Raw genomic sequence first — 14,657 nt, forward strand, 5'->3', positions numbered from 1 at the left:
TTACCAGGCTCACTTTTGCTCCCTTTTTTGTAAATTGGAACCACGTTGGCAATGCGCCAGTCCAATGGTACTACTCCGGTCTTGATAGTGTCTAGAAATATTAGGTATAGCGGCCTAGCTATCTCGTCACTTGGTTCCTTTAGTATCCTTGGGTGTAATCCATCTGGGCCCGGCGATTTATCAAGTTTAGTTAATCCTGCGTTAGGTATGAGATATTTTGTGAGGGGTTCGTTTTATTCCCCTGCATCTCGTGTGGCATTTCCTTTTCTTTGGTGAATACACTTGAGAAGAAACTGTTTAGTAGATTTGCTTTCCCTTCGTCATCATCAATGATTTCTCCTGCATTATTTTTTAAAGGGCCAGTGCTCTCCCTGCAAATCCTTTTGCTGTTAATGTAGTTGAAAAATAGCTTCGGGTTGTTTTTGCTCTCTTTTGCGATCCGTCTTTCTGCTTCCTCCTTGGCAGTTTTGGTCGTATCTTTGCATATTTTGTTTTTTTCCCTGTACGATTTTAGCGCTTCTTCGCTGCCTTGTTGCTTTAGTAGTTTGAACGCTTTCTTCTTTTCGTTTATTGCCCCTCGTACCGTCTTGTCGAGCCACATTGGTTTCCTTTTAGCTGAGTTTCTTTTATTTTTAAAGGGAATGAACTGCTCACATGAGGCGATTAGGATCCTTTTGAACTTTTCCCATTTGTCCTCCGTACTGATATTTTTGAAAATGTTGTCCCAATTAATGTTACCGATAGTAGTTCTAAGCTCATCAAATTTTGCTTTACTAAAGTTTAGTTTCTTTGCCACTCCCTGATAAGGCTTCCTATTGATTGACAGCTGGAAGTTGATTATATTGTGGTCGCTGTTCCCCAAGTGCCCCTCAACCTGCACCCCCTTTATACGTTCCGGTTTGTTGGTTAGTACTAGGTCCAGAATGGCCCTCCCTCTTGTTGGTTCCTGCACAAGTTGGTTCAGGTAATTGTCTTTAATTACTCTCAAGAACTTATCACCCCTGTGAGATTTGCAGGTTTCGTTCTCCCATGTTATATCTGGGTAATTAAAGTCCCCCATGATAATTACTTCGTTTCGCTTTGACACCTCTTCTATCTGCCTTAGTAGTAAGTTTTCAGTTTCTTCTGTTGCTTTTGGTGGTCGATAGAAGACCCCTATCAGGATTTTGTTATTTTTTCCTCCCTGTATTTCTACCCACAGAGATTCCACCTGTTCGTCTCCTACCCCTATATCCTCCCGTAGCCTCGGCTTCAAGTTTGATTTGACGTACAGACATACCCCTCCCCCTTTCTGGTTCCTTCGGTCTCTTCTGAAGAGATTGTACCCCTGCAAATTTACCGCCCAATCGCACTTATCATCAAGCCATGTTTCAGTAATTCCGACTATATCATAGTTTTCATCAGTCATTCTCGCTTCAAGCTCACCTACTTTACCGATCAGACTTCGGGCATTCGTGGTCATACAATTTATATCATTTTTTTTGTTTTTTAAATTTGTTTTGTTGCTATTCGTACTTATGGCTGATCTATCAGTTCTAACTGTACTAACCCCACCCCCTGCTCGACCCCCATTCCCTTTGCTTGGACCCGGATCGCTAGTTACACTGGCTACCCCACTATTTCTCATTTTACCCTCCCCCCCAGTCCCTAGTTTAAACACTCCTCCAGCCTTCTAGCCATCTTTTCCCCCAGCACAGCTGCACCCTCCCCATTAAGATGCAGCCCGTCCCTACGGTAGAGCCTGTAGCCGACAGCAAAGTCAGCCCAGTTCTCCAGGAACCCAAATCCCTCCTTCTTACACCAACTCCGGAGCCACTTGTTTACCTCCCTAAGATCCTGCTGCCTTTCTAGTGTGGCTTTAGGTACAGGTAGTATTTCCGAGAAAACTACCCTGGAGGTCCTTGCCCTGAGCTTGGACCCTAAGTCCCTGAAATCATTTTTGAGGGCCCTCCATTGACCTCTAACTTGTTCATTGGTGCCAACGTGCACCATGACTGCTGGATCCTCACCAGCCCCTCCCAGTAATCTGTCAATCCGATCCGCGATGTGTCGAATTCGAGCGCCAGGAAGACAACACACCGTTCGACGATCCCGGTCTTTATGGCAGATTGCCCTCTCTGTCCCCCTAATAATTGAGTCCCCCACCACTAGAACCTGTCTAGCCTGCCAGGCGCTCCCCGTCTCACTGGAGCAGTCATCCCCCTGGCGTTCAGAGGGCGTGTCGTGCTGCAGCAGTGCTGGCTCTGTAATGGCATTGCCCTCATCTGCCAACGTTGCAGACATGTTGAGTTTTGCCAGTTCAGGACCAGCCTCCCTGGATCTATTCCCTCTACGCCTCCTTCTATCTGACACCCAGCTGACTGCCTGCTCCCCCTGCACTTCCGTACTACCATCCGCCCCCGCCTCTACCCCAGCGAGTGTCTGCTCAGTGAGCACCAAACTCCTTTCCATGATGTCAAAGGCTCTCAGTGTTGCCAGTTGCCCATTTAGATCCAGAATTTGGGCTTCTAAATGTTCGACGTGCACGCATCTTGCGCAACAGTATGCACCCTCGATCGGCTGATCAAGGACCGCATACATTGCACAAGTAGCACACTGGATGACATTGCCAGGCATGGAGCTCATCCTAATGGGGATCTACAATTTACTTGTGGAAGTAGTAAAGATAGACTTGTTCACACTCCGCTCACACGCTGCCGCACCCGCTGCCGCAACCGCTGACCCGCTGCCGCAACCCCTCACCCGCTGCCGCAACCCCTCACCCGCTGCCGCAACCCCTCACACACTGCCGCAACCCCTCACGCTGCCGCAACCCCTCACACGCTGCTGCCTCTGTGCAACCACTCAAACGCTGCCGCTCTCACGCAACCTCTTACCCGCTGACACTTATGCGCAACCAGTCACAAATTATTATTTTTTTTTATTATTATACCCCCCCTCACAAACACTTAGACCCCCAGACACACCCACACACAGAAGACACAACTAACCAGATACACAGAAGACACACACTTAGCTCACAAACACACACAGAATATACTTATCAGCTCCTCCACTCCTCCGCTCCTCCTGGTGACGTCACCCGCTGTCCTGGCGGCCGCTCACTCTGCCCTCCTGTCTCAGCTGCTCCGCTGAACTCCTGGTGGCCTCTTGGCGCCGGCTGCTGCGCTCCGGTCTCTCTGGTCTCTCCTGCCCCCGCACCTGCTTCGACTGCCTTCGCACCTGCTTCGGCTGCCCCCGCGGCTGCTGAGCTGCTCCGCTGTCCCCTTCAGCTCCCCGCTCGTGCCTCCGTCTCGTGCCGCTGCTCCTGGCGTCTGGTACCAATAGAAACAACAGGTTGTCCCTGAAAAAGAAGTACAAAAAAAGCATATAAATTTGGTACTGCTGTTATCGTACTGACCCACAGAATAAAGTTAATATGGTATTTTGGCCTCACCATGTACACTGTAAGAACAAGACACCCCTGAAAATGGCGAAATGGCACTATTTTTTTTTACATTTCACCCCACTTAGAAAATTTTAAAAGTTTTTCAGTATATTATGTGATAAATTTAAATGGTACTATTGAAAAATAACACTCAACCTGCAAAAAAAAAAAACGTTCTGAAAACAGGGTGGAGGGAAAGTAGAAATGTAAAAAAATGTGCATGTCCTTAAGGGCTCATTCACACTGGTGTACTGTCAACGCGGCATTATACTCAGACGCCCACATGAACAAGCCCTAAGGGGTTAAAAATAGAACTCATACAGAAAATAATCCTTTATTTTGCTACATTGACTGAAAGATTTACAAAAAGTATCCACTTGACTGACCTACTGAATACTGGCATTGAACACATTAGTTTTATATTCTTAGGGAGTCAAACAAACCCCATGTGGTGCTATATTATTTAACAACATTGAGACACTAGCATTTTCTCTAGACCAGGGTTCCCCAAAGTGTGAGCGATTATCAGGGGCTCCGACGGAGGGTCTAGATCCCTGATCTACTCACCGCTGTAGCGGTGTCAGGACAGGCTGTACTGAGGAAACGAATGTCCAGGACCCGCAGTCGACATAGCGACGTGGATCACATGAGCTAGCTCCGGTCACGTGCTCCGAGTTGCAAAGCCGACCGCAGCTCCTGGACGTTCGTTTCCTTGATACAGCCGGTCCGGAGACTGCTACAGCGGTGAGTAGAGCGAGACCAATGGCGGATTATAATAGGTGTGAGTGAGGCGACCGCTCCAGGCCCAAGACTCCAAGGGGGTCCAATCGCCCCTATTGTAATCCGCACAGCTAAACCTCCAGCTTCAGATAGAGGAAAGGGTTAGCAGTCCAGCAGAGACAGGGAAGGCTGTGTGTAGTAAGTAATCTAACCCCTTCCTCTCCCTGCATCTGAAGAGCATAGCGGCAATGGAGGACTATATTACTACTGGGGCTCCAATGGGGGGACCCTAATACTACTGGGGCGGCAATGGGGGTCCCTATTACTACTAGAGTGGCAATGGGAGTCCCTATTACTACTTGGGTGGCAATGAGACCCTATTACTACTGGGGTGGCAATGGGGGGGGCGCTATTAATACTGGAGCCAATATAGGGAACGCTACTACTACTGAGGCCACCAATATAGGGGGCCACTATTTCTACTGGGGCCCATATAGGGGATGCAACCACTACTACTGTTAAGGACCGCTGCTCGGTCACATTAACCTTTCAAGCCTTGGGTTCCAAATCAATTCGTATCCGGTGCACCAAGGACACACCAACCACACAAAGAGTCGGTTTCCAGTTCTCCTCAGATACGTAGAGAGAGCCCCGGCAAGTATACAGCTCACTCTGCTTAAGGCGTACGTACTCTGAATCTTTATTAACTTTTCATAGCGTTTCTCAATACAGGAAAGGAATGCATCGTCAGTCACGGGGTTAAAAAAAACATTACAGCATAGTGTGAGAATATATATGAAATGTCCTTCAAATGTTTATTCCTCCCGGACGTTATCTCGTCCTCCCTTGTGAGTTTGGATGGTCGCAGCATCTTATTAGCGCGATTCGCTCTTTTCCCAGAGCTCAGGGCGTGGGGAAGTCTCTTCTGATAAGGATTGTTCCAGGCTTGGTTCTCGGAAGAATAAAAACAAATCATTAGACATTGCACCGAATCTCATGCTCTAAAGTTATTTCTGCTTGAATTATTGTTTGACTACGCACAAGCTTATTTATATATTATAATGCTCCATTTTGTATCTAGTGGCCATTTTGAGACCGATTCTTTATTTTTTATGGACCTGTACCTTCTCACTACTACTACTGGGGCCACCAATATAGAGGGTAACTATTACTACATGGAGCGGATTCGCTGCAGAATTTACAGTAGCTTTAGCAGCAAAGTGGTTGAGAGTTTGAAAATCTCATTCACACGCTGTTGAAAAGAATTTGCGCAAACACAAAAGTTTGGGAACCAGTGCTCTAGATTATTCCAATTGATTACTCTTTTTGCAATACATAATACAGAAATGCAATATTGAATCTTGGGACAACTACTTTTATCTGTACAGCATTATGTTCCTGATGTTTCAGAGGATAATGTATATTATCGAGCTAATCTCTAATGTGACATTATATTTTTCTTGTGTTGTTAAATTGTTTTGCGTCGTTGGCTTATACTTGCCATGTATCACATTGTCCATAGGAGCTTGCCATAATTTCCTATTTTTCCTGTGACACTATGCATAATAATTCATAAATGATTCCAGAATTTTCATTCTGTGTTTTCAAGGTTCAGACAGAAGTTCCTGGATCTCCCATATTTGTAATGAGACTGGCCAAGCAATCACGTCATCTGGAGGTACAGATTCTTGCAGATCAATATGGAAATGCGATTTCTCTTTTTGGCCGGGATTGTTCTGTTCAGCGTCGTCACCAGAAGATTATTGAAGAGGCACCTGCTTCAATTGCTACTAGCACGGTTTTTGAACACATGGAACAAGTAAGACAAATGGCTGAAATGAAATTAGGAACTGTTAGGGAAGGACATAAAGTATAGACACCTTGTGCTTACTGAATAACTTGATTTAAACATGTGTGATAACTAAAAGGATTAGTCAGGTTTTAGGTTGGGTTCAAACTGCTTTTCAGTGTGCGCCAAGTATTCTGTCCAAATCACCGAAAATAGCATTCGCATGGTCCCCTGGATATAACCGTAGACTATATTCATTTAAATGAAGACCAAAGATACAAGCTTTGGTCTCCATTTTACAAAATTTCCTTTTGTTTCTTTTTTTTTCTGGTGTTGTCACGTATGATTTGACTGATCGGTGTAACTGAAGATGAATAATTACAGAACTAAACAGGAGGATATCTATGGTCAAACGCAGGTGACTGGAATGGACGAATTCTTGGAACAAGGATTATGGCGACATGGTAGTAGCCAAACCTCCCAAATAGGACTGGCCACTCAGGCACAGCACTCGCCCTGAAATGCACAACCCCACTTTGGGAAAGAAGCCTGCAACGGCCTGGGATGAGCTAATAACACTACTACTGAACGCCAAACCACAGAGTACTGGGCGCTACACAGAACCTCAGCATATAGGTCCACTGAACGTTGGACAGAACACAGGAGGTATAACCATCATCCTTTACATGGAGGAGCCAGTTTAAATATCGTTGCTGAGAAGCTGAGAAACTGATAAGCTAACTGGGCTAAAAGACAAGACCAAAGGGAGATGTTAATCCCTCTATTTGCAGTGCTAAATGAGACTAAACATGCACTAGCGGGAGCATCACAAGTCTGAGGCTGACGCTGTGATGTCAACCCGGACCAGGCCCAGTAATCGGGATTTTACGACATTGTTGGTGCTGTGACAGATGTAGTGCAGCACTGGTAATCCAAGAGCAACATGTAGTGTTTTCGACTACAAGCCAGCCATCTTGGAAGACTGAAGAGTGGGCTGGGAACTGGCAGAATGGCAAGAAAGGAAATCACCAGGAAATATTACTTTCCCTTCCTTAGTATAACTTCATATTATGTTCCCGAGAGTGGAAGGCCACCTCTGCATGCAAGTACAGGTTTGTCTGTGGTGGAATTTTTGGCCAGCACGTGTAAAATTGCACTTGTCTGCTTACGCACAGCATGTTCACACGAGGCAGATTTGTTGCAGAAATTTATGCCACTGAAAAACCTTTCCATACATCTGAGTGGTTTTTTTATTTGGAGGCAAGCACATGGATTTCTTCAAGCTTTATTGAGAGGTGTAAGACCGTCATAGCAATCTTCTGCATCAAGTCTTCTGTGTGTGCATTAGAGATGAGCGAGCGTACTCGGAAAAGCACTACTCGCTCAAGTAATTTGCTTTATCCGAGTATCGCTGTGCTTGTCCCTGAAGATTCGGGTGCCGGCATGGAGCGGGGAGCTGCAGGGGAGAGCGGGGAGCTGCAGGGGAGAGCGGGGAGGAACGGAGGGGAGATCTTTCTCTCCCTCTCTCCCGCCCGCTCTCCCCTGCTCCCCGCTGCGACTCACCTGTCAGCCGCAGCGGCACCCGAATCTTCAGGGACGAGCACAGCGATACTCGGATAAAGCAAATTACTCGAGCGAGTAGTGCTTTTCCGAGTACGCTCGCTCATCTCTAGTGTGCATATATTTTCAGGATCTTATTACTAGGTATTCCTATAAATTATGTGACAGTTTTTTTTTAGTAAAATTGCATTCATTTTTGCAAATATTTCTGTCTTTACAGTGTGCCGTGAAACTTGCTAAAATGGTTGGATATGTAAGTGCAGGTACTGTTGAGTATCTTTATAGTCAGGATGGCAGCTTTTACTTCCTGGAACTTAACCCACGTCTCCAGGTGGAGCACCCCTGCACAGAGATGATTGCAGATGTTAATCTTCCAGCTGCACAACTACAGGTACTGAATGTCTTTCATTTCACTAATAGGCGGAGGATCCTGATTTTGAGGAGGCTTCTCTATTTCCTCAAAGTAGTCAAATAGCATACTTTACAATGAGTTTCAGAATTACATTGCTAACCCCTAGTTTTAAACCGATTGAATCAATTACAGTTTCGAAAGGGTTTAACGTTGACAACCCTGATGGCCGTGTAAGAATGCAGATGGGTAGTGCCCAAAAGGAGGCAGGGAGATGAAATTTACTGAACTGCAGTTTAATGATAAATAACTATTAAAGTGCGATTTGCACACTACTGAGTGTGTGTATGTATATTATACAATTTATATTTAGATCCAATTTTTATATACATTCATTTATAGTAATAACTATGAACAATCTCTTATTACTTAGTGGTTAATTTATTTAAAGTCTTGTGATCTCAACACAAGATGTTCTCTGCTTGGGTTTTCTTCCTTGCTCTGACTCATATTGGTTCTTGGTGGGAATATGCCCTGTGGCGTGCAATGAATGCTCCCATTTGAATGATCTCTCTGTTCTGCACCATCTGGCTGTGCGGTCATTTCACTGTTGCGGGAATAGCTTACGCTTTCCCTTTGATGCTGAACAGGGAATCTCTGGTTGGCAGTTCTCCCCATCTTGCAACCTCGCTATACTTTCTCACATTGCCTGCTGTGTATGCTCATGTAAGTGGCAAGGAAACACTACCTGACCTCTTCCAGCCCCTTCTTACATTTTTTTCCTGGGCCTCCGCTGGTCATCGGTTTTTCTAATATCTAATTTGTGTCTCCTCCCTTTCAGTTTTATCCCATTGCTTCTAGTCTTTCCTTGTGCAAATGACAATAGGGCTGATCCCTCTGCACTGTGACAGCCCTTCAGATATTTGTAGACAGCTATTAAGTCTCCTCTCAGCCCTCTGTTTTGCAAGATAAACATTCCCAGATCCTTTAACCGTTCCTCATAGGACATGATTTGCAGACAGCTCACTATCTTGGTAACAATTCTCTGAACTTGCTCCAGTTTCTTTGTCTTTTTTAAAATGGGGTGCCCAGAACTAGACACAGTATTCCAGATGAGGTTTGACTAAGGAAGAGTAGAGGGGGATAATTACCCCATGTGATCTAGACTCTATGCTTCTCTTAATACATCCCAGAATTGTTTTTGCCTTTTTGGCTGCTGCATCACATTGTTGACTCATGTTCAGTCTATGATCTATTAGTATACCCAAGTCTTTTTCACATGTGCTGCTGCTTAGCCCCATCCCTCCCATTCTGTATGTGCTTTTTTCCTTTTTCTTGCCCAGATGTAGGACTTTGCCTTTCTCATTGTTAAATACCATTCTCCTAGTCGCTGCCCACTTTTGAAGCTTTTCTAGATCTTTTTGAACACACTCTCTCTCTCTTCCCCTCAATTTCCTCCTCCAGATCATTTATAAAAATGTTGAACAACACTGGGCCTAGGACAGAGCCTTGTGGTACCCCACTTGATACATTCTTCGACTTGAATGTGCAGCCATTTATAACCACTCTTTGAGTACGATCACTCAGCCAGTTGTGAATCCACCTAACAGTTGCCTTGTCAATCCCATATTTATTGTTAATAGCCGGGACACCGTTAAATGTGAGTTCATCACATCCTGCCATTATAGGTTTTCCACGTAGGTATATAGGTTTTCCACTTCTCATATTCAGCCAAAGAGTTGTAACTGAGTTAGGCTGACAGAACATGTATATATAATCTAGAAATCAAACCTTTAGGTCCCTGTGATTTTAATATTCCTATTGTGGGATATTTTAACTGAGGCAGGGGAAATTGAGAGTTTAGCGCATGACGTAATTGGAAATGTCTAAATAGCTGAAGTTGGGGTGTTTGTAATTTGTCGCGTAAATGAGTAAATAACATTAGCACATTATTTTCGTATAAATCTCCCAATGTGTCTATATCCTGTGTGGCCCAGTACCTGCAGTCTGGCATAAATTGTAAGGAGCATAACTGCAGATCCGATACCACACCTGTAATATGTTGGATATTTTTGGAATTTTGCCAAACAGACAGGGCCAGTTTGTGTAATGGTAGTAAATTGGATGACCTGGTCATTTTGGGTATTCTAGGAAACCAAGCAGATCTTTCCCTGTCACCCCCCCCAGCCAGATAATGGTCCGCCAAAGGCAAACACTCTCCCAGAAACCGGGGTCTCATATTTCGTAATTGAGCTGCCAGATAATAAAGTTTAAAGTCTGATAAAGCCATTCTGGCCTAGGTCTTGGGTCTCTGTAAAATAGATAATTTTAGCGTGGAACGAGAGGAGCCCCAAATAAATGTGGTATTAAGGGAGTTTGTCAATCCCATATTTGGTCATTTTTTCAATTAGTATGGTATAAGATACTTTGTCAAATGCTTTACTAAAGTTAAGATATACTATATCCACTGCATTTCCCTGATCAACTCAGTCGGTGAGTCTGTCATAGAAGGAAATTAATTTCATCTGGCATAACTTGTTTGTTACAAACCCATGCTGGCTCTGGTTAATTACTCCATTTTTATCCAAGTACTTGCATACATGCTGTTTAATAATTTGTTCAAAGATTTTTCCCAGTATGGAAGTCAGGCTAACAGGCCTGTAGCTTCCTGGATCCACCTTATTCCCTTTTTTGAAAATAGGGACAACATTTGCCCTTTTCCAATCTTCTGGAACCTCTCTTGTTCTCCAGGAATTTTCAAAGATTATGGCGATTGGTTCAGCAATTACTAGAGATGAGCGAACGTGTTCTTCCGAGCTTGATATTCGTGCGAATATTAGGGTGTTCGTGATGTTCGTTATTCGTAACGAACACCATGCGGTGTTCGGGTTACTTTCACTTCCTTCCCTGAGACGTTAGCGCGCTTTTCTGGCCAATTGAAAGACAGGGAAGGCATTACAACTTCCCCCTGCGTCGTTCAAGCCCTATACCACCCCCCTGCAGTGAGTGGCTGGGAAGATCAGGTGTCCGCCTAATATAAAAGTCGGCCCCTCCCGCGGCTCGCCTCAGATGCCTGGTGAGTTAGATGAGGGACAGTGCTGTTTGTACCGGAGCTGCTGTAGGGAAAGAATTGGTAGTTAGTGTAGGCTTCAAGACCCCCCAAAGGTCCTTATTAGGGCCACTGATAGCTGTGTGTTGGCTGCTGTTAGCAGTGGCAATTTTTTTTTTCTCAAAATCGCCTCTGCAGAGCGTTGCACCCGGCATTAGGGACAGAAGTGCTGCATAGGCAGGGAGAGTGTTAGGAGTGAGTGTAGCCTTCAAGAACCTCAACGGTCCTTTCTAGGGCCATATTTAACCGTGTGCAGTACTGTCCAGGCTGCTGTTAGCTGTGCTGCATTTTTTTTTACTTCTCAAAATCGCCTCTGCAGAGCATTGCACCCTCCATTGATACTGCAGGGAAAGAATTGTGTAGGCAGGGCCACAACACAGTTATTATTCATTGAATATACGCAGTGCTGCCTTTTGGTGCAAAAAAACGGAAAATATTTCTATTTGTCCTGCCTCTGTCCGTCCTAAGGGCGGTGGACACGTGTCGGCTGCGTCTGCAACCTTTAAAAATCAGACGCACCCAGCTACGTTTTACTCCTGGCTTCGCCATTTGCTTTCCTTAATTGGGAAAAAAAATACCTGCTCTGCCACAGTTAATAACTCTGCTACCCTCACGTTCTGTGACACATTAGCAGGAAAACAGCACAGTTATTAAACTTCTCATGTTCATAGAATATACGCAGTGCTGCCTTTTGGTGCAAAAAAACGGAAAATAATTCTATTTGTCCTGCCTCTGTCCGTCCTAAGGGCGGTGGACACGTGTCGGCTGCGTCTGCAACCTTTAAAAATCAGACGCACCCAGCTACGTTTTACTCCTGGCTTCGCCATTTGCTTTCCTTAATTGGGAAAAAAAATACCTGCTCTGCCACAGTTAATAACTCTGCTACCCTCACGTTCTGTGACACATTAGCAGGAAAACAGCACAGTTATTAAACTTCTCATGTTCATAGAATATACGCAGTGCTGCCTTTTGGTGCAAAAAAACGGAAAATAATTCTATTTGTCCTGCCTCTGTCCGTCCTAAGGGCGGTGGACACGTGTCGGCTGCGTCTGCAACCTTTAAAAATCAGACGCACCCAGCTACGTTTTACTCCTGGCTTCGCCATTTGCTTTCCTTAATTGGGAAAAAAAATACCTGCTCTGCCACAGTTAATAACTCTGCTACCCTCACGTTCTGTGACACATTAGCAGGAAAACAGCACAGTTATTAAACTTCTCATGTTCATAGAATATACGCAGTGCTGCCTTTTGGTGCAAAAAAACGGAAAATAATTCTATTTGTCCTGCCTCTGTCCGTCCTAAGGGCGGTGGACACGTGTCGGCTGCGTCTGCAACCTTTAAAAATCAGACGCACCCAGCTACGTTTTACTCCTGGCTTCGCCATTTGCTTTCCTTAATTGGGAAAAAAAATACCTGCTCTGCCACAGTTAATAACTCTGCTACCCTCACGTTCTGTGACACATTAGCAGGAAAACAGCACAGTTATTAAACTTCTCATGTTCATAGAATATACGCAGTGCTGCCTTTTGGTGCAAAAAAACGGAAAATAATTCTATTTGTCCTGCCTCTGTCCGTCCTAAGGGCGGTGGACACGTGTCGGCTGCGTCTGCAACCTTTAAAAATCAGACGCACCCAGCTACGTTTTACTCCTGGCTTCGCCATTTGCTTTCCTTAATTGGGAAAAAAAATACCTGCTCTGCCACAGTTAATAACTCTGCTACCCTCACGTTCTGTGACACATTAGCAGGAAAACAGCACAGTTATTAAACTTCTCATGTTCATAGAATATACGCAGTGCTGCCTTTTGGTGCAAAAAAACGGAAAATAATTCTATTTGTCCTGCCTCTGTCCATCCTAAGGGCGGTGGACACGTGTCGGCTGCGTCTGCAACCTTTAAAAATCAGACGCACCCAGCTACGTTTTACTCCTGGCTTCGCCATTTGCTTTCCTTAATTGGGAAAAAAAATACCTGCTCTGCCACAGTTAATAACTCTGCTACCCTCACGTTCTGTGACACATTAGCAGGAAAACAGCACAGTTATTAAACTTAGATTATACATTCACTAGAGGCAGTGGGGCCTTTCGTTTTCAAAAAAGGGAAAAAATTATATTTGGCCTGCAGTCTTGCGCCAATTTATTAGCTGCCTGTGAAATCAAATCACTGGTAATACAGCATGCTGAGGGGTAGGGGTAGGCCTAGAGGACGTGGACGCGGCCGAGGACGCGGAGGGCCAAGTCAGGGTGTGGGCACAGGCCGAGCTCCTGATCCAGGTGTGTCGCAGCCGACTGCTGCGCGATTAGGAGAGAGGCACGTTTCTGGCGTCCCCACATTCATCGCCCAATTAATGGGTCCACGCGGGAGACGGTTATTAGAAAATGAGCAGTGTGAGCAGGTCCTGTCCTGGATGGCAGAAAGTGCTTCAAGCAACCTATCGTCAACCCGCAGTTCTGCGCCGTCCACTGCTGCAAATCCGAATCCTCTGTCTGCTGCTCCTCCCTTCTCCCAGCCTCCTCACTCCACTACAATGACACCTGCTCAGGAGCGGGAACACTCCCAGGAACTGTTCTCGGGCCCCTGCTTAGATTGGGCAGCAGCGGTTCCTCTCCCACCAGAGGAGTTTATCGTCACTGATGCCCAACCATTCGAAAGTTCCCGGGGTCCGGGGGAAGAGGCTGGGGACTTCCGCCAAGTGTCTCAACAACTTTCTGTGGGTGAGGAGGACGATGACGATCAGACACAGTTGTCTTGCAGTGAGGTAGTAGTAAGGGCAGTAAGTCCGAGGGAGCAGCGCACAGAGGATTCGGAGGAAGAGCAGCAGGACGATGAGGTGACTGACCCCACCTGGTGTGCAACGCTTACTCAGGAGGACAGGTCTTCAGAGGGGGAGTCAAGGGCATCAGCAGGGCAGGTTGCAAGAGGCAGTGCGGTGGCCAGGGGTAGAGGCAGGGCCAGACCGAATAATCCACCAAGTGTTTCCCAAAGCGCCCCCTCGCGCCATGCCACCCTGCAGAGGCCGAGGTGCTCTAAGGTCTGGCAGTTTTTCACAGAGACGCCTGACGACCGACGAACAGTGGTGTGCAACCTTTGTCGCGCAAAGCTCAGCCGGGGAGCCAACACCAACAGCCTCACCACCACCACCATGCGCAGACATATGATGGCCAAGCACCCCACAAGGTGGAACGAAGGCCGTTCAGCGCCTCCGGTTTGCACCCCTGCCTCTCCCCCTGTGCCCCAACCTGCCACTGAGATGCAACCCCCCTCTCAGGACACAGGCACTACCGTCTCCTGGCCTGCACCCACACCCTCACCTCCGCTGTCTTCGGCCCCATCCAGCAGTGTAGTTCAGCGCACCGTCCAGCCGTCGCTTGCGCAACTGTTGGAGCGCAAGCGCAAGTACGCCGCCACGCACCCGCACGCTCAAACGTTAACCGTCCGCATAGCAAAATTCATCAGCCTTGAGATGCTGCCGTATAGGGTTGTGGAAACGGAATCCTTCAAAAGTATCATGGAGGCGGCGGCCCCGCGCTACTCAGTTCCCAGTCGCCACTACTTTTCCCGATGTGCCGTCCCAGCCCTGCACGACCACGTCTCCCGCAACATTGTACGCGCCCTCACCAACGCGGTTACTGCCACGGTCCACTTAACTACGGACACGTGGACAAGCACAGGCGGGCAGGGCCACTACATCTCCCTGACGGCACAT

General features: G+C 46.3%; 1 protein-coding gene across 1 annotated transcript in view; it reads left to right on the plus strand.

The window, feature by feature from the left end:
* ACACA (acetyl-CoA carboxylase alpha) overlaps window positions 1–14,657 on the plus strand; it is an 856,108-nt gene that overhangs the window by 75,086 nt on the left and 766,365 nt on the right. The window contains exons 10-11 of the mRNA XM_066609221.1: window positions 5,757–5,966; window positions 7,717–7,887. Coding sequence (XP_066465318.1) covers window positions 5,757–5,966; window positions 7,717–7,887 — 381 coding nt within the window. The remainder of the gene's footprint in view (window positions 1–5,756; window positions 5,967–7,716; window positions 7,888–14,657) is intronic.

The sequence above is a fragment of the Eleutherodactylus coqui genome, chromosome 1 (assembly GCF_035609145.1).
Source record: "Eleutherodactylus coqui strain aEleCoq1 chromosome 1, aEleCoq1.hap1, whole genome shotgun sequence".
Taxonomy (NCBI): domain Eukaryota; kingdom Metazoa; phylum Chordata; class Amphibia; order Anura; family Eleutherodactylidae; genus Eleutherodactylus; species Eleutherodactylus coqui.